The sequence below is a fragment of the Sorghum bicolor genome, chromosome 6, assembly GCF_000003195.3.
Source record: "Sorghum bicolor cultivar BTx623 chromosome 6, Sorghum_bicolor_NCBIv3, whole genome shotgun sequence".
NCBI lineage: Eukaryota > Viridiplantae > Streptophyta > Magnoliopsida > Poales > Poaceae > Sorghum > Sorghum bicolor.
The window spans coordinates 56,142,114-56,160,127 of NC_012875.2; the positions used below are offsets into that span (position 1 = coordinate 56,142,114).

The 18,014-nt window shown below is 43.8% G+C and overlaps 2 protein-coding genes, 1 long non-coding RNA gene and 1 pseudogene across 3 annotated transcripts; 2 read left to right on the plus strand and 2 right to left on the minus strand.

Annotated features, from left to right (window-relative positions):
- On the plus strand, positions 1,484–3,635 carry LOC8063960 (pre-mRNA-splicing factor 38B). Its single transcript, XM_002447040.2, has 2 exons — positions 1,484–2,070; positions 2,368–3,635. Exon 2 carries the CDS (start codon positions 2,384–2,386, stop codon positions 3,143–3,145), a length of 762 nt encoding a protein of 253 aa, XP_002447085.1. The 5' UTR covers positions 1,484–2,070; positions 2,368–2,383; the 3' UTR covers positions 3,146–3,635.
- On the minus strand, positions 3,646–9,613 carry LOC8063961 (annotated as a pseudogene).
- Positions 13,129–15,201, plus strand: LOC110436339. The gene is made up of 2 exons (XR_002454216.1): positions 13,129–13,959; positions 14,947–15,201. It is a non-coding gene; the product is annotated as an uncharacterized LOC110436339 (long non-coding RNA).
- On the minus strand, positions 15,565–17,994 carry LOC8072334. Its single transcript, XM_002448472.2, has 2 exons — positions 17,361–17,994; positions 15,565–16,419 (listed from the first exon to the last, which is right to left on the minus strand). The coding sequence occupies exons 1-2, from the start codon at positions 17,984–17,986 to the stop codon at positions 15,897–15,899; spliced, it is 1,149 nt and encodes a 382-aa protein (XP_002448517.2). The 5' UTR covers positions 17,987–17,994; the 3' UTR covers positions 15,565–15,896.

Here is an 18,014-nt window from a genome sequence, read left to right on the forward strand (position 1 = left end):
TCGATTCATTATTTCATTTCATCATATATTACTCAACGCTCATTCCAACATTGCTGCACTTCCTAGAGCCGATGCCTGTGTATTTTGTTCTTTGCTTAGTTTACTGCAATGTTTCTAGATAATTTCGAAGTTGCAATGGATACACTGAATGTAGTGACGCTCCAGGTTAGTTTGATCAAGTACTTCACCAATCGATAATAATTTATTTACTATAGGTCATATTCGTTTGAGCTTATCTACCGAATCTGTTTGAGCTTATCTACCGAATCTTTTATCTTATAATAAATCAAAGAACGATACTTTTAGCCATAACTTTTCAGAGAAGTGAACAGACAGTCTAATTTTTGCTACATACAACTAAGTAGGCATTTGTGCATAGACCAAGAGATAAGACTGCATTTGTTGTAGAGCTGAATGTACAACATATTGCCTCTAATGAATGCAACAAGTCATTCCAAAATATGTTTGGGTTTTAAAAGAACAATTCGCACATAGAGAATTTTGTGTTTATTCTTGTTGATGATTGATGATGTTCCCTTTCAGATGGATGTTGGGGAACGAAGGGGTGCTTGTTCCCGACCGATGATTTATTTTAGCTGAATTTTTGAAACATCACAACTGGACCATAAAAACTGCAACTTTGAATTAATTATAGAAAAACTTAGATATAAAGCTACAACAAAAACTTTATACTAAAATATACTCCCTCCATCTCAAATTGTAAGTCATTCTAAGAATCTTGGAGAGTCAAACTTTTCTAAATTTGACCAAATTTATATGATAAAATAATTATTATTATGATACCAACTAAATATCATTAGATTCTTTCTTAATTATATTTTCATATTATACTTACTTTATGTTACAAATCTTAGTATTTCTCTCTATAATTTTGGTCAAACGTGAAAATGCTTTGACTCTCCAAGATTCTTGGAATGACTTACAATTTGGGATGGAGGGAGTACCATATTATATATTCACTATGTAGATATACTGATATAGAGTCCAAGAAAATTAGATTTTTATTTTATGATTTTTTTAATTTATTATGATTTTTAAAAAAATTCAGCTAAAATAAATAAAAAACAAAAATATCTTTGGAAACCACCTATAACCGGATCAGGAAAAATGATTTATCTTTGAAAATAAATAGTTTTTGAGAAAAACTAAACTTCAAAAATAGTTGAGGAGTAAGGCGGATAACGAGCCAGCTCGGCTCGGCTCGTTAAAAACTCGAGCCGCCTCGTTAAACTCGCGAGCCAGGTATAAAAAAATATAAAATATAATATTTGTATTTATCTAAAGTTTAAAAATAGTAATAATATAATAATAATATATCCAATAGTCTTAAGTTCAACAAAATATTCATATAAGCTAACATATCAACCATTTATAAAGTGTAAGACATGAAGTAATACAAAACTAATATAAGTTATAATGATTTTTTCTCTAATACTGTAGCTCGTTTGGCTCGCGAGCGGCTCGTGAGCTGGCTCATTATAGCTAACAAACTAAAATCTTAGCTCGCCTCGCCTCATTAACAGCCTAGTCGAGGCAGCCACGAGCCGGTCGAGTTTTCGTCCGGTAGAATGGACTTTTCTTCAACCCTAAAAACCGAGCCTCACTGAGCGCCGAAAAAAGAACAGAGGAGTTCGCAATTTCGCAGAGCAGCCCAACAAGCACTCCTTCGTTCCCCAACGGCCCAGCCCATTCCGTCTCCCGTCTCCCGCAAGGAATTCCCTCCCGCAACGGCCAGCCGCCAGTCCCCAGTCGCAACAGGCAGTCAGGCAGAGGCGGAGCGGGGCGTCCCCAGCAGGTGTGGCCGGAGGGGCGTCTGCGGGGGAGCCGGCGAGGGGCAGCGGGGCTGCTCCGTGGGTACGACTGGCGGGGCGTCCACCGGTCTACGGGTGGGGGGCAGCGGCAGGGCTGCTCCGCGGCTACGATCGGCGGGGCGTCCGCGGGCGTCGGCGCATCGGCCCGCTGCGGGACATCGGCGCTGACTCAGCCAGGCCAGCGGTGCCTCGGCTCCGCGCATCTGTGCATTGGTGGGGCGCGTGGTGCGCGAACGAGGTATGGTAGGCACTAAGCCACTATATCCTTGTCCTGCTTGATTATGTTGCTGTTAGTCGGTTTGCTCGGTGAGCCGAAAACAGAAACCGAAGAAACCCAGACCGAACTCGTCGGTTCTTAGATATTTGAGCAACCGATCGGCTCTGCATCTCAGGAAACCGAAGTTTAGAGGAACCGCACAAATCATGACTTCTATGAAAAAGCGAAGTGCTAGGAGAATTGTTACATGACAACACTTTGATTTTCGAATCTGGTTGGTTTATAACACTTTGATTTTCGAATCTGGTTGGTTTTCAGGGAGCAAACTTGGCTGATGGAGATGAATGCTGGTGGCCTGGACAGGAACAAGGACCAGACGAAGGAGTCAAAGCTGATGGAGGTGAATGCTGGTGGCCTGAATAGGGGCAAGGACCTGACAAAGAAGCGACACTGGAAGGACAGTGTGCTGATGGAGGTGAACACTGGTGTTCTTGGCAGGGGTAACGAAGGAAAGAAGCGACATCGAAAGGACAGTGAGGATGGCGAAAGGAAGAAGATACGCAAGAAGAATTCAGAGGCAGAAAGCTATAAGGAGAGAGGAAAGAGGCACATGGAGGCAGAAAACTATGACCGGGACAACGACAAGGAGAGAGGAAAGAGGCACATGGACCATGAAAACAAACTAAATTTGAGGCATGGAAAAGATGTGAAGAAGGAAATGTCAAGGAAATATGATAAGCATCGTCACTATGGTGGTCAGAGGAGGGAAAAGGGTCACCTTAAGGAAAAGGATCATGTTGAGGAAAAGGGTCATTCTGAGGACAGGGACAGGCATGGAGAAAGAAAGGGTTTGGGGAGGAAGAGTGAGAGCTGGAACAACAACCAAGGCTTACTGGATTTGGGGAGGAAGAGTGAGAGGTGGGACAGCAACCAAGATTTGGTGAGGAAGAGTGAGAGGTGGAGCAGTAACCAAGGCAACCAAGGGTTCCTGGATAGGTGGGTACCAACGAGGGACAGCGATGAGGAAAGAATCCAAGATTTGAGAGCGACCAACCTAGCGAAGAAAAGGGTGAAAAGTGTGAGGAGAAGAAAGTGAAATCTGCCTGGCTGAGTGAGGAAACAGAGAACCAACATCACTCACCAGTTACCCTGAGTGATGTGGAGTTTTCTAATGATTTTGACAGCAGAATCAGTGGCCGAGAGTTTAAGATTGCCCAAGATTATGGTCATTCGAAGTCGGAGGGACCAAAGGAGAAGAAAGTAGTTTGATATTGCCCAAGATTATGGTCATTTGAAGTCAAAGGGACCAAAGGAGAAGAACGTGTTTTCATAGCTGATCACTGGATGAATTTTGAAGGTCATGATTTCTGTATCTTGTGAAAAATAATAAACATGGAGTACATGTAGGTAAACTGGTTTGAACCATGCTTACAACCTCATGAAGTACACCCATTGATAATCATGTGATCAGTCGGTGTAATATCAGGGCTTCAGGCTTTCTGAGGGAAGAAATGTGTATCAATTTTTTCGAGAACATGCAACGGCATGTGTTTCATTAAGCAGAAAAGAAAAGAAATGTGTATCAATATCAATGTGTTTCTATGCAACAAATTATCACACTTCATTGCTATATAACTGACATAATTTCTGATGTCTTTCTTTTGTCTAAACTAGAAAGAAAAAGAAAACACTATGTTCTATGATTATGCTGTCTCACCACAGCGCGATATAAAGCTCCTCTTACACTTTTAGTATTACGCACAACATCATAGAAAGTTTCTGCTCTCAATCAACAGCAGACCCTACATGAATTACAAAGGCTGTGCTATTAAGCACCCACCCTGCAAACACTGTACGCTTATATTCACAAGATAGTGACCACGGGGCTTTGAAGCATACAGAGCCGATAGTATACAAGTGATAAAGGACCCTGGCAAACATCTATACAGCCGACCCTTAACTGCCTGGATATACTGGAACCCCGAAAGTCTTGAACTCTTCTGCCTGGAACCAACAAAACCAATGGGTTCAGTGATACAAGTGCAACATCAAAATGCAAACTGCTTCACAAAGCAATAAGTTTTGGAAACGCAGTATGTATAAAAGGCTAATTTGGACAATAAACCCACAACTAATCATTTTCCTTATGATATTCTCAGCAGGAGTGACTCACCTTAAGTTGATGAAAGTAGATCACTATACAATTACATCTTCATTGTTTTTATCAAATGTGGTATGTCGATTTCCATAATGGAATGCATCCCTTGTTGAAATTGATTGATCACTCCAGGTTCTATAGAGTCCAGAATGTCAGCTTGATCCTTGTCTTGAATTTCATTTGAGACTTCATGCAAGTGTGTGAAATTATGACGCCATGTCTTTAGCAAATCCATAGCTCCATCTGGAATCTTCTTGCTGTCAACAAGGTGCCTTTGACGAACCATTTCAACAAATGAATTGATGTGCAACTTATCTCTCCAGTCATCATTATCAGCAGCTACAATATACTTTAACACTTCTTTTAATCTGTAATTTTTCATGCCCTTCTGTTCATCTTCTTTTTCAATTTGCTGAAGTCTGTCAAAAAGAATGATAAAATGGTCTCTTTTCCCTATCTCATCCATCAGGGATACATTATACCGTATTATAACCTCATAACTCACTGGGTCTTCACAACTCAGAAGATCTAGCAAACGTTGCAAATCAAAAGGGATGGGGAAGCTATCTCCATACAGAGATAAAATCTGCATTATGACTGTAGGTATTGAAGCATAATCTATTTTCATATTGTCAGGATTTCTGCAGCAGACTAGAGACTTCAACTGAGCATCAAGCTTAACCTTCTTGCTGGCAGTAATATGAAAACTATCAAGGCTAAACTTGCCATTCAGAGATAGACCATATCTGTGAAGCCTGAATATGCATTCAATGATACCGGCTATCACGAACTTCCCCAAAGGACTCATCTTCCTCAAATCTGGTTCGAGAGAAAGGCTCTTCCTTCTCTGAGGCACAATGTACTTTTTATGCCGGATTGAGACATCTTCTGAAAGATCCTTAAATATCTTTTTTCCAGGGACAACACGAACTCGAAAAATCTTAGCACCTGGGGCTGATAGGTGATCTCTCAATGTCATATGAGAGACCTCATATGGACATAGAAAGATATCATGACACTGGGCAATTGCTAACACAAGATCAAGCTCTAAGGATCCATCAGCCTTGAATTGCTTTTTCAAACTAATTTCTGGTAGCAGAATATCAGATTTCGAATGCATCTCAAGTTTACCTTCTAATTCTTCTAGTTCATGTATCAGCTTTGAAAGTGAAATCTGTAACTCAAAAATCTGTTCCTTGATATTATCAACTTTGTCTCGATCAGTCTGAATAGATAAAACATTTATCACAGAAAGCAAAAGAATAAAAACAACCTCAGTACATATGATTAATTATATATTCAAATATGAACATTAGCAAAAACCAGAACTTCCAAGTAATTGTCAGTGTAAATTTCGCACTGAACAATGGAAAGGTAAAATCTGGCTCCTAGTTTAAAATTAAAAATCCCAGTTATTATGTCTTACCAAGTATTAAGAGCGGGACAAGAAGTTATACATATTTTTTTGAGGAATTATAATGTACATATTGAAATCGAAGTATATGAACATATAAAGTATATATTTTATAGCATTGAGTTTTTCTTCAGCAACTTGTCCAATCTGGTAACTATATATTTTATAGCATTATTAGAGGAATATATTTCAGTATGTCAGTGAAAAAAGATCCTGAACGCCTTGTTAATGGAGTCATCCCAAGACCAACAAATGTAGTTTAGTCCTCAGAATCCCAGAATACTTGGAAGTAATCCATCAGATCAATTCCTTACATGTGGGAAATAATAGTAGGCATGGACATTACCTAATATAGAAGCAGAGTGTGGTATGCAGTTGATATTGGTGATATATGTTGGTGAATATTTATGCAAGATGTCTATATGAGTGACTTGAGTGATTCCACAGAATAATGATGGGAATGCCTGACATAGCAGACCACAAGGTGACATAAAAATAATAAATACTACTAACCTGGTCATCAAGAAAATCAGTGTACTTGCAACAACTCAGCGTGTCATCTGAATGTATCACCTCAGTGGAACATATGCCTGGGTGCTCCACTTTATCAGTTATAATCCTGCAATGAATTTGGTAAGCAGGCATCAGTCACAAACTAAAATAAAATGCTCATAGCAGCAGAATGAAAAGAGAATGATTTTAATGCAATTAGTTCAGGTTTAAGAATACGATGGTAGCATTATATAATGAAGAAAACAGTGCACATGAAGGAGCCAAAGATACCCTGGCTCTGGAGATTGGCCAATAGTTCCTTCTCGAGTTAGCTCTTCATTCCATGGAGGAATAGACTTTTCTTCTTCCAGAGTGTTGACTTTCAAGACAAGTTCTTTCAGATCCTCCAAAGATGCATGAACTTGAGGTTCAACTATCTTGATAACACAGCTTCTGGCTGTTGAAAATTTTTCTGCGAATTTTGCCACTTCCACAGAAGAAATATCTGGTCGAAAGTAAATAAACATATATAAATAGAGAGATGACTGAACTGTGGTGATGGTATGTAGAATAATGAGCAAATAATTGGTTATAAAGGGTTATGAGGGAGAGGGTAAATGATATCAGGAATTTAACACCAAAGCTCTTACACTAGGTAATGCAGATGTATACTTACGGGCAAGAAGAGTCTTTAGTAGCTGTGCATTGTATTCAGTCCCAATAACAGCCTCCTCACGAAGAAAATGCTGCAAGAAAAAAACAAAATGCATGAACGTGCTTAGATGATGTAGATGTAGATCGTGAAACTTCACTTAAAATACTAGACAGACTTAGTACTAATCCAGTATTATTGTTAGTAAGTCATGTGAAAACAGAAATTCAGAAGGTGGTACATACTTTGATTTGCACGATAAGAACTGAAGAGCAACTGGCATATGATATAAACGCTAGTTGTATTAAATAGCTATAAGATTTCAACCTGCAAAAGCTCATCTTGTAAGCTGATTGATTGCATTTGATCACGCTCCAAATATTCCGACTCCATCTCTGACATCATCAAGGCACGTACAGTGGATATCTCAGTCAGAAAATCCATGGAGCCGCACCCTAGCAACCTAAAGAAGCATATTATCAGAGAGATGCTTTTGAAAAAAATGCCACCGCAAAATTGGAGAAATTGGTGGTAATATTATATAACAACCTTAAATTCAGATATCTAAATTGCATATGCTTGGTAACGTGCCAATTATCATGCATTTGCTACGCTAAGCGGATGCAAACTAAGACTGGACTAGTTGAGTACTTGTACAACATCTAATCAGTTGATGGCATCGCACACTAGATTATTTGTTCTTGTACTACTAAATAGGAAGAGTCTTACTGGGAATTAACAGTACCCTTAAGGACATTCCCTGTTTTCATTAATTTGGTATTTACTCAGAAACATGATTAATATCTGATATTGTGATCCTGCATTGCAACGAAACTAACATCCCCTGTCACTTGTCCTTAGGAAACTTCTAAAACTTTTTTAGAGCCAACTTTCTCACTCTTGTCGACTTTTGTGGCATCTACACTGAATATTCACCCCTAAACTTGAATAATGCACTGAATATTCACCCATAAACTTCAAAAAAGCACTTATATTATTGCATCAGAGATCAAGGTTAAAAAATACCTCAAGAAGCATGGACTCAAGAGCTTCAACCGTTCCTCTTTCATGACAACTAGATGTCATAGTGTACGCCTTCACTGGACAGACGAGAGGCATTATAGCTGAGGAGCAAGAGACGTATGGAGCATCCTTTGTATGAGATATTGTGAAGAACCTCTGGTTTAGCGCGCAATGGAACATGGACTCTGCCAGTGAATCCTTGTAATCCTTTACTGTTTTAATTCCACCAGAAGGCATCTTGCAGCTGATGACAACAGACTGTTTTTGGTACAAGGAAAACGAAACAGTATATTATTATTGATAATAGTTGATCTTAAAAGATATCAAATCTTTTCAAATGATTATGAAATAACAACCCCTGAAGCTTTAGATTCCACAAAACATGAAAAGCGAGGTTCCCCATGCGATGGAACTGAAAATTTTGGCACAATTGGAGGGAGCTGAGCTGGGGCCTTGTACTCAAAATGCTCCTTTATCAACTTGACTACAGTCTGCAATTAAGTCATGAAACACAAAGGACGGTAAATATCATTGCAGATGCATACTTACAGTTTTTTTTTCTCCAACAGATACATGTGACAAAGATATGCAAAATCAAAACCTGTGTATCTGGGAAATCTCCCACTGCAAATATAGCCATATTGCTTAGATGGTACCATTTCTGGTAAAACCGCTTCACAGTCTCATGTGCAACATTTTGCATCACCTTCTCAGTACCAATTGGCAGGCGGTCTGCATACTGGTACAGAGGAAATCAACAAGAAATACCATTTAATGACTTGCAGTTCCAGTCGCAGTGATACAAAAACCCTCTACTGCAAAATGAACACCTTCAGTAGTACTCCTACAAGTTTAACCAACTGTAACAAAAATTATTTAATGGAACAAGTGATCTCATCAGAGCAGATAGATTTTTTCATTTATAAGACAGAGGCTACAGGCTAGTACCTTGGAACCTTCAAACAACTGTACCCAGTGGGAATCCTGCATCAGCCCTGCTGCATTGCATCCACCCCTGTACTCCTCCAGTACAGCACCCCTCTCTTTCTCCAGATCCTCCGCTGACATACGAACCTGGTGTGTAGTGACCAACATTAGTTTCCAGGCATCAATCAAGCATTGAATTCTCAGGTATCAACCAGCTGCAATTGCAACAACAAACCAGGCAATAAGAATCTGGAACCGTGTAGTGTTACCTCTGTGCTAAATTCGGCGAGGACAGATATAGCCTGGGAGAGCAGGCTTGGCTTGTCCAGAGGTACGGAAAACTCGTAGATGGTCTCGTCTGTTGTGGTGAGCGCGTTCTGGCAGGCACCTAACTTTGCTCCGATGCTCTCTAGAAACTTGACAACATCATGGTTGGTGTATCGCGCGGTGGCCCTGAAGGCGAGATGTTCGATGATGTGCGCCATACCGCGCTCGTCCTCCTCCTCCACCACCGACCTAAGAGAACCGATGAGCACAACATGCAAATCAGCAAACGCGCGAAGGGGCTAAACGGGGAGCATGAACAGAGAAACGCGGCGGAAGTAGCAGGACGTACCCAACCTTCACGGCGAGCGAGAGAACGGCGCGCATGCGCGGGTTGGGGTTGAAGCGGACGTAGTAGGTGAGGCCGTTGGCGAGGCGGCCGTATATGGCGCCGACGGGGTCGACGGGCAGGGTGTCGTCCATGGAGACGCTTACCCGCTTCAGCGACCGGAACCCGACCCCGCGCCCGGGACCATCGGCGCCCGCCGAGTCCGGCGGCGGCGGCGGCACACCCATGACCCGCAGTCTCGCTGCGGAGAGAGCCGGAGAGGAGAGGGAACGTGGTGGTGGCAGCGGCAGACGCCAGGAGCGTGATGTGATACGCAAAAGGAGAGCGACTGGCGAGTCAGCCCTACCGCCCTACTATCATTTGCCATCCACAGCAGCAAAACTACTATTAAACCAACTCATCAATTTTTAACTTCAAAAAAAATGATAGTTCAATCCTAACGTTTTTAGTTTTATTTAATTATTGATGGCTATTATTAAACTTTGAATGGTCAAAATAAACTTCTCGTAGGAAAATTCTGAAATCGGTGGAAGCTTTCTTCTAGCGATTTATGTATTATTCATTCATGCATTAACCCTCTCAACTCTTGGTTGTCTACTTCATCCTCCTCATCTATAAAATCACCCTAACATATCAAGGTTTGCCTATATGACCCTCTCAACTATAAAATATGATATTATAGTATGTAAAGCATGAAATAATATTTCAGATGACTCATAAGATTGTCTTTAGGATCATTTGGACACCGTATCCCACCATATTGGCTTAAACACACATGCTTCATACGCCGGATGACAAGAGTGCAATCGTAGTGCATATGCTCAATATCATCGAGGAGTGCATGATGTAGAGTAGTTAGAGAACAAGGTGATGCTCATCGGGCGGTAGCATAAACGTGGAAAAGAGTTCACAAAGGGAGAGCTAATAGGACTATGCACAAGCATGTGTGCTTAGACCAGTGTGGTGGAATACGATGTCCAAACGACCTTATATGACCATCATTTGAACATTATTAGATGCTTTAAGGGATACAATATCACATTTTATAGTTGATGTCTTGTAGTCAACCCTTGACAGATGAAGGGGTTCTATAGACTTTTGAATATGCCACATCGGCGAAACTACCTTCAAAATCGTCTTAGGATGTTGTTTAGACAGTTTTTAATAGTTTGAGAGGTAGGATATCTAGTTTTGTAGGTGAGTGGGTGAAGTAGATAAACACCAATAGTTGAAGGGATTAAATGGATTTTTTCCTTTTTAAATAATAATAACTCTTTTCAAGGTTAATTTCAAGTGAGTATGTTGGAGCTTCTTTACACATGGTAGTTATTAGTGGGGGCTAATGATGTTGTTGGGTGATGATCGGACTGCTCAATACCCATGCCCAAAGTCATCCACCCCATTTCATCCATCTCCATAATTAGCGGGTAATAAGCGGAGAAGCTACTACGTTGTAGCTTGTTGGTGTCCATACACTTTAAAAATCACTATTAGGAACAAAATTTTATGATGGTTATAAATTAAGTTTTCATATCTAAAAAAAAGACACCACTACTAGTTTAGTCTAGCTTCACCACTATGGGTAATGTCTAATAGGTTTACCCAGTGGATAAAGCAGAGTCGCCTCACATAATGTCACAACGGTGGAGCACGACCTCCTGCTGATGTCTGACAGTCTACCCCCGCACCCACATGTGTCAGCCTCCCGCCGCTATCGGCATCGCCTTCCATAGCGGGGCTGATTTGGCACTGTCCGTGTTCTCCCCACCGAGCGGCTTGCCCCGACAACAGAGCACCCTACCCAGCACTTTGGCTTCCAATCGTACTATTGCAGCGTGAGTAGGAGCACATGCAGCCACGGCTTGAGAACGATGAAGCGGAGAAGCGGGTATTCCCCGAGTATTTGTTGCCCATATCCAACTTTAGATGGGTAATCCATACCCTACACAAAAATAATGAGATGGGTTTGGGGATGCGGTGATCAGTTGGTCTAGGCACTCCAGCAGCACCTTCCAGGTCCTGAGTTCGAATCCCAATGGGAGCGAATTTTAGGCTGGGTTAAAAAAATCCTCTCGCCCGTCCTCATACCAAAGCACTGGGGAGCCCTGACCCAATTCTCACTTGGACGACGAAAAGGCCACCGTGTATGGATGGGGGTGGGGGTTTGGGGGGTTTTCTCGCCGGGTGAGAAAGCACTTTCTTCTTAATTCGAAAGCCGTGGTGGCAGTCTTAAGCACCCCGGTCAAGTTTTTTTTTCCAAACCATCTAGGATAAGAGAACAGATAGAAACAATGAGTTGATGCCCCGACGCACCTAGGACCTTTAAGGAGGAGCTAGCACCTATTCTTGCTCGAGATTGAAGGAGAGAATCCCCCTTTCTCTAGCAAGAGTGGAGGAGGTGGTGTTTTCAAGAAAAAGGTGAACAAGGGAAGAAGGAGCATGAACTGAGCACTCATCACCAAGAGCTCGTGTTACATCTTTTTTTACCTCTGTTGGTAAGCAAATCTTGAGCACAACCACTTAGAGGGCCCAGAGATGGAAATCTAGCCAGTTGATCACTTGGAAACCTCCCTAATAAGTGATGCGATGAATCAATGCAATGTAGAACAATGCACCTTCCTAGATACACTCTAGAGAACCTTAGGAACACCCCTTAAGTGCCATAGACATGTAAGAACCTTAGCTATAAATTTCACACTATGTTCTAATAGACGGGTCCGGTCATCACTGATGGACGATCATCACACTATGCACCCACACTTAGATCAAAATGTACATGCATTGATGGATAGTCTCGTAGAACCGTCGGACATTTTTAAAAATCCATCCCCAAGATAGCGGACGGTCCAGTCTACGATGGCAGACGGTCCGTCTAAACCAACACTTAGGCTATTGGGATAGCTTTGGCTGCACCAAACGATCCCAACCGTAGGACCTCACCAGTTCAAGGTTGATAGGACGGTCTAACCCCACATGACTGACAGACCACTAGTATGATCTTGACAATACCTATATACTTGCACTTCAAAACATATGTTCTATACTATTAGCCCATATGTTGTACATCATCATGCACATGTTGAATCATACCATTTATAGCATGATCCTTTTTATTGTACAAATTTGCATCATGCATCCATATGTGAGGAAGCATGCGAGAAGCAGAGACTGCGAAGAACAACATGACCACGAAGCCCGACATTGTACCACCACCGCTTGAGAAACTAGGCAGACTCCTAAGCATCTCTCTTTTGCTAAATGCATAAACTTTGTGTTCAAATAGTGTGTAGCTGTTTCCTGACTACGCAAACAGCTTGAGAGGTTTTCTTGTGCACAAGACAATATAATTAAGTGTAACATAATTAATTATACATGTGAAAAGCATATGGTGCCTTCCGAACAGGGCATAGGATATTTTGCAGATATTTGTCACATTTTTGTTACAAAAAATGGATGGAACGAATTAATGAAGACTAAACTTGTGCACAGACGGACCTAGCTATATCCAGAATGCCACGGGGTTTTGTGTACGGTCAATAAGTTGATGCGCCACCTCATACGAGAATGATGCGTAAGCGCGATGTCTGGTGGTGGCGACACGCAGCTCTCCCTCCTTGTCGTACTTGAGGAAGAAGCCGGTCATCTTGAGCACGCGGGTGCGCGCGTACCCCTCGTCGCAGTCCGGGGGCATCCGCCTCTCGACCATGCAGAATCTGCTGTCGCCCATGTACACGAGCGTGGCGCCCAGATGTTGGTCGCTGTCCTTTTCGAACAACACGTCCCTGCCGAGCTTCCAGGCGGGCATGGTGATGGTGGTCTCCCCGCCGCCACCGCCACCGCCACTGGCGCCGTCGCGGGGCGGGACGACGGCCGGGACGTCGCAGCAGCAGACGCGCCCGGCCCCTTGCTTGTAGAGGCAGAGCCCGACCCAGGCGTCCAGCTCGCGGTCGTAGTGCGCCTGGCCTTTGAACGGCAGGAGCCACTCGCCGACGTGGGGTCCACTCGTGGCGCTCCATGTCGAAGCTGAAGGTGCTCCGCCGGCAGTCGAGGTGGTGCCGGCAGATCCTGCCGGGGATGTCGGGCCTCCAGTTCTCGACGGACACGAACACGGTGCGCCCGTCCGGGTGCACCGCGTAGCCGCTGACGACGCTGGACACGAACGGCGGCGGCGGCTCGATGCTGGCCCACGACCACGACGACCCGTCGCCGTCGGTTGGCCGCGGCAGCTCGGGGCCGACCATCTCGACGAAAGGGTAGACGAACGCCAGGAGCCTGCCGCCGGCGGAGATGTACAGGGGCCGGCTTCCGAAGTCACCGTGTAGAGAGCTCTCCGGGTGGGGCCACACCGCCATCCCCATCGTCTCGGTGTCGAACACGGGGATGCCGGGGCTGTACTCCGGTGGCTGCATCGCCAAGATCTTGCGCCCGTGCGCGGCGAAGGACCACGAGTGCGGGTGCAGCGCCTCCATGCGGACGAACGGGCGGGCACCGGCGTCCATGCCGACGACGGCGTTGTTCGGGTCCGGGCCGAAGTCGTGCTCGTCGAACTTGTGGACGCTGTAGCCTCTCTCCCAGTCGTCCACCACCACGTACAGATGCTGGTGCATTGCCGACATGGCAGGTTCAGACAGGTAGGCAGAGCAGCGACCCAAGCAAGGCCTTTTCGAAGGCCGATTCCCTGCTCCTACTAGCCTCTCAGTCTCAGGTTCGTGGTCGTCGTCGCCATGGGACGACTCTACGCGCCGCCGCTTAGACATGTTCTTCGTTTGCTCACCCGTCGCCGTCGGCCTCAATCCCCGCCCTCCTCTCTCAGCTCGATCTCCTCTTCTTCTGTCACACAGCTGTTTATATAACCGATTCAGAAGATAAGGAAATCCGTCTCGGAATCGAACTGTTCAAAAACGAAGGCGAGGAAAAGGAAGCATCCTAACAGACTCTCATCGGACTCAGGTCGGACTCGGACGGGACGGCAGCTCGTGGCGTGGTGATGAAAGAATGGCGCAGATTGCGAACGCCGGCGGGAGAGGGCAACACGCAGGGGATTGGACTTGGTGGTGAAGAGTAGTAGTGGGCCTTCGTTCATAGGGCTTCCATGACCATTTTGGACCATCTTCAGCCCATTTAGACTGAGATTGTGGCGCTAAAGTCCATGATGAGCCGTCTGCATACAGCAATTCCATGCACGGCCTACGGGGAGGCGAGCCTCGTTGCCGCTGTTGCGTTGTGTCAGTTGTGTGCCACGGCCCACGAGAGATGCCATGCGAGAGATGGAGAAATTAAAGTGGCAAAAAGCTTAAACAAAAAAAAATGGGAAAATATATTTACAAAATGAATACTGTAAACATATACAAAGAATATGAATCTAGGCAAAAACAATTTATTGGCTTTGGGTTTTGAACACCCTTGATGCTAGGTAGAACGTCTCTGCAATTTTGGTACTGTCTCAAGCTTTTGAGATAGCACTCATGATGCATTCTCATGAATGTGACTGTGACTTAAAGAGTGTAGGGCCATTGAGAGTATAAAGAGTTGCTCCTCTGTTGGTATAATATTGCTGGCCGTTATTGCAATGTTGGCTACCATTGTTGTTTGACTTCAAATCCATGTGTTTTGTGCAGGCATGATTTGAGTGTGCAAGTATAATTTTGAAGTGACAGCCAATGAGCTGCCTCTAAGCGCATATATGACTAGAAGGAGCCACAAACTACTAAAATGTTTTTGAGACCGTTTCATGTGCACGGAGTTTATTGTAGCTTCGCTGTGACTAAGTATTTAGTGCTATAGTTCTGTTTGGTAGAGCTTATCTAGCTCCTGATTCTATGTAAAAAGTGATTCTGCACTGGAAAATGATTATCTATGACTCTCTAGAATCAGGAGAAGATGTTTTTAGCTCCAGCCTCCTAATTCATTTTAGAGAATAATTTATGAGATCAACATAAAAAGTTTCTGTGTCAAAAATGTTTGGCATAGCTTTTATTATATTTAGCCCAGAAACTGCTCTAAAAGCTTTGTCAAATATGTTCTTTTGCACTTGTGAGGAACAACAATATGATTTATTCAAATAGGCCATATGACTTAGTTGACTCTACTAATGAGGATAGAAAAATCCCACTTATGTTCCGGCCAAACCAAACACAGCACATTTAGTGAGGGAAAGTCTTATTTTGACCTCCCTCAACTACTGATGTTGTTCGATTTTCCTCTACATCCTAAACTGTCTAATATTGGACAAATCAGAGTCAAAATCCATGTATCGCATAAGAAAGCAGTGAAAGTGCCCAGTATGAGACAATGCCACAAGGGCAATCAAAATATAGCCATCTAGTATGTGTTTTATCTAAATTAACTGCCCTATAGCTACAATATACAAAGAGATATTAGTAGAATCGTGATTCATGTGCCCATATATATTCTATACATTTCCCCTAGGAACTACCAAGCAACTAGTTCTGGAGCTCATTCCATCCTATGAACAAGTGATGGCCTATTCGCTTGAGCTGGCTGCTCGTTTGAGCTGGTTGCAGCTGTAGCTGCGGCTGCAGCAGTTCAAGCTACAGTAGTCTGCAGTTCAAAAACTGCTGCCACAGCCGCAGCCAAAGCTGCAGGGTACAGGTAGACCTCCAACGCCAATGCCAGTGGAACCATGTTCTTCCCGTTCCACAGCTTCCACCACGGCTTCATAAAGCTTTGTCCATGAGCAACCATCACCTGGCCCAACCACATTCCAAAACGTTAAATTGGGGCTTGGTGTGGCGACTACCATGTCAGCAATGCTGCCCACTTTCGCTACTGATCGTGGGAAGTCCAATGCCAAGTTGTCGACTTTGTGCTCGTAAATTTTCCCATTCCTGTCAACCTTGTATCTCGACGTCCCACTGAAGCAGCCATATGATTCCCATGGGACACGTGGAGTGCCCCACAGCTCCCACCGGACAACTATTGAAGTCTCTGTCAGTTGCCAAATGCGTGATACATCAAGCCCAATTTCTCTGAATAGTAGGCGCCCATGGAATCTAAGTGCCCAGAAGATAGTCTTGTAGTTGTCAATCCCATGAAAAGTGTTTAGTGGGTCGACAAATGTGATGTCTTCACTGCAATAGATGTAAAAATAAACTTATTTTCAGTTCCCATCTTTACATTTGTGTAGAAGCATGCCTACAAAGAATAAGTTTGCAAGAGATTGCAAAATTCAGGCCTAGTGTTCTTATCAGAAATAATTAATAGCATAACTGTTGATGATGACTTGTATATTTTATTAATTCAAGATCATTAGATAGAGTTGATACAATTCCAATTATATACACACTTTGACCTCTGCAAAAAAGGACACAGCCAAAAACAAAAAGGGAGGTCCTGGCACCCTAATGGCTCTCAATCCTAAGACTAGATCGCCACCATGTGCTTAATTTGTTGTCACAAAATAGTGTGCCATACAATCTGTAATTATTTTCGGTGTTAGGTTGGTGTCTGTTCAGCTATGGGCAGTAAGCTATGGCTTAACAGCACTTGTAAAACTTCTTTACTCTTAATGAAAAGCATGCCTTGATGGACAGTCATGGAAAAAAAATGATGACTGTTGCATCTCATTGCCCTCTAACAGCCTAGTCTTAGAACCAAGCAGTAAACTTGTTGCTCATCTATTGTTTCTTGGTTCTCAATATTGCATAGATGACAAATTATCCGTTCTACTAGAAGGCTAGGTGAAATAAACAAATAATCAGTATACTTCATTTCTAGAATCATGACTTGCATCACCAAACAATCGCCATTATGTTTCATGTTGAACACTACTCCTGTATTTATGTAGGGTTGTGTAAGCACCGAGTGACCATTACCTGCTCAATTTCTATGTTTGACCTTAATCCCCCGAAGTAACAAACTAGAATTAGCAGCACGGAAACTTTTCCATGATCAGCAACTAGCAAACTATCAAATCCAATTCAGACAACAATCGCTATCGATTCTCAAAGGCTTAACCCAAAATTAACTAAAATATAGCAACACAAAAGGGAAAATGGCTCTTTTTACCCACCGGTAGATATCGTAGTTGGGTTCCCGGTCGAAGACGTCGGGCAGGTCGTCCCGCAGCGTGCGCACCGCCGTCCCGAGGTTGAGGTAAAAATCCGACCTTTGCGGATCCCCGCCGCCCTTGCCCCGGTTCTTGGTCGCCGTGGACTTGGACGCTGGGTCCGCTGCCTGCTGCGGGGCGCTGAGTAGGAGAAGGAGACTGAGGTGGCCCGGGGCCGCGACCTGCGCAGCGCCAGCGCCGGAGACGGAGCCTTGGATCTTGCCGCCGCTGTGGCCCGGCTGGGCTAGCTGGGGCTTGAGGAGGGGACTCGGGGGCAACTTGCATGACGGGCCTGACGGCGTTGTGAGCTTGGGAAGGAGGAACGCCATGGCTCCCTGCTTCTTGCTTCCTTGCTCTTCGATTTCTCTGGTCTCCTCTGCTTCGTCTACGAGGCTCGGTGTCCCATGGAGAAGCTTCCAAATCCAATGGTGGATGCGTTCTTGGGAGCTTGCGTTCGTGTGTGTAGAGAAGGGGAAGGGGATTTGAGTGGCTCTGAAAGCTGCAGCGAAGCCTGTGGGAGGAAAGATTGTGAGTTGTTGTGAGTCACTGGTCCGACATGGTGTGTCTAGTTTTTCTTCCTTCTTTTCCATATATTCCATTCTTAGCACAAGCTGTTTC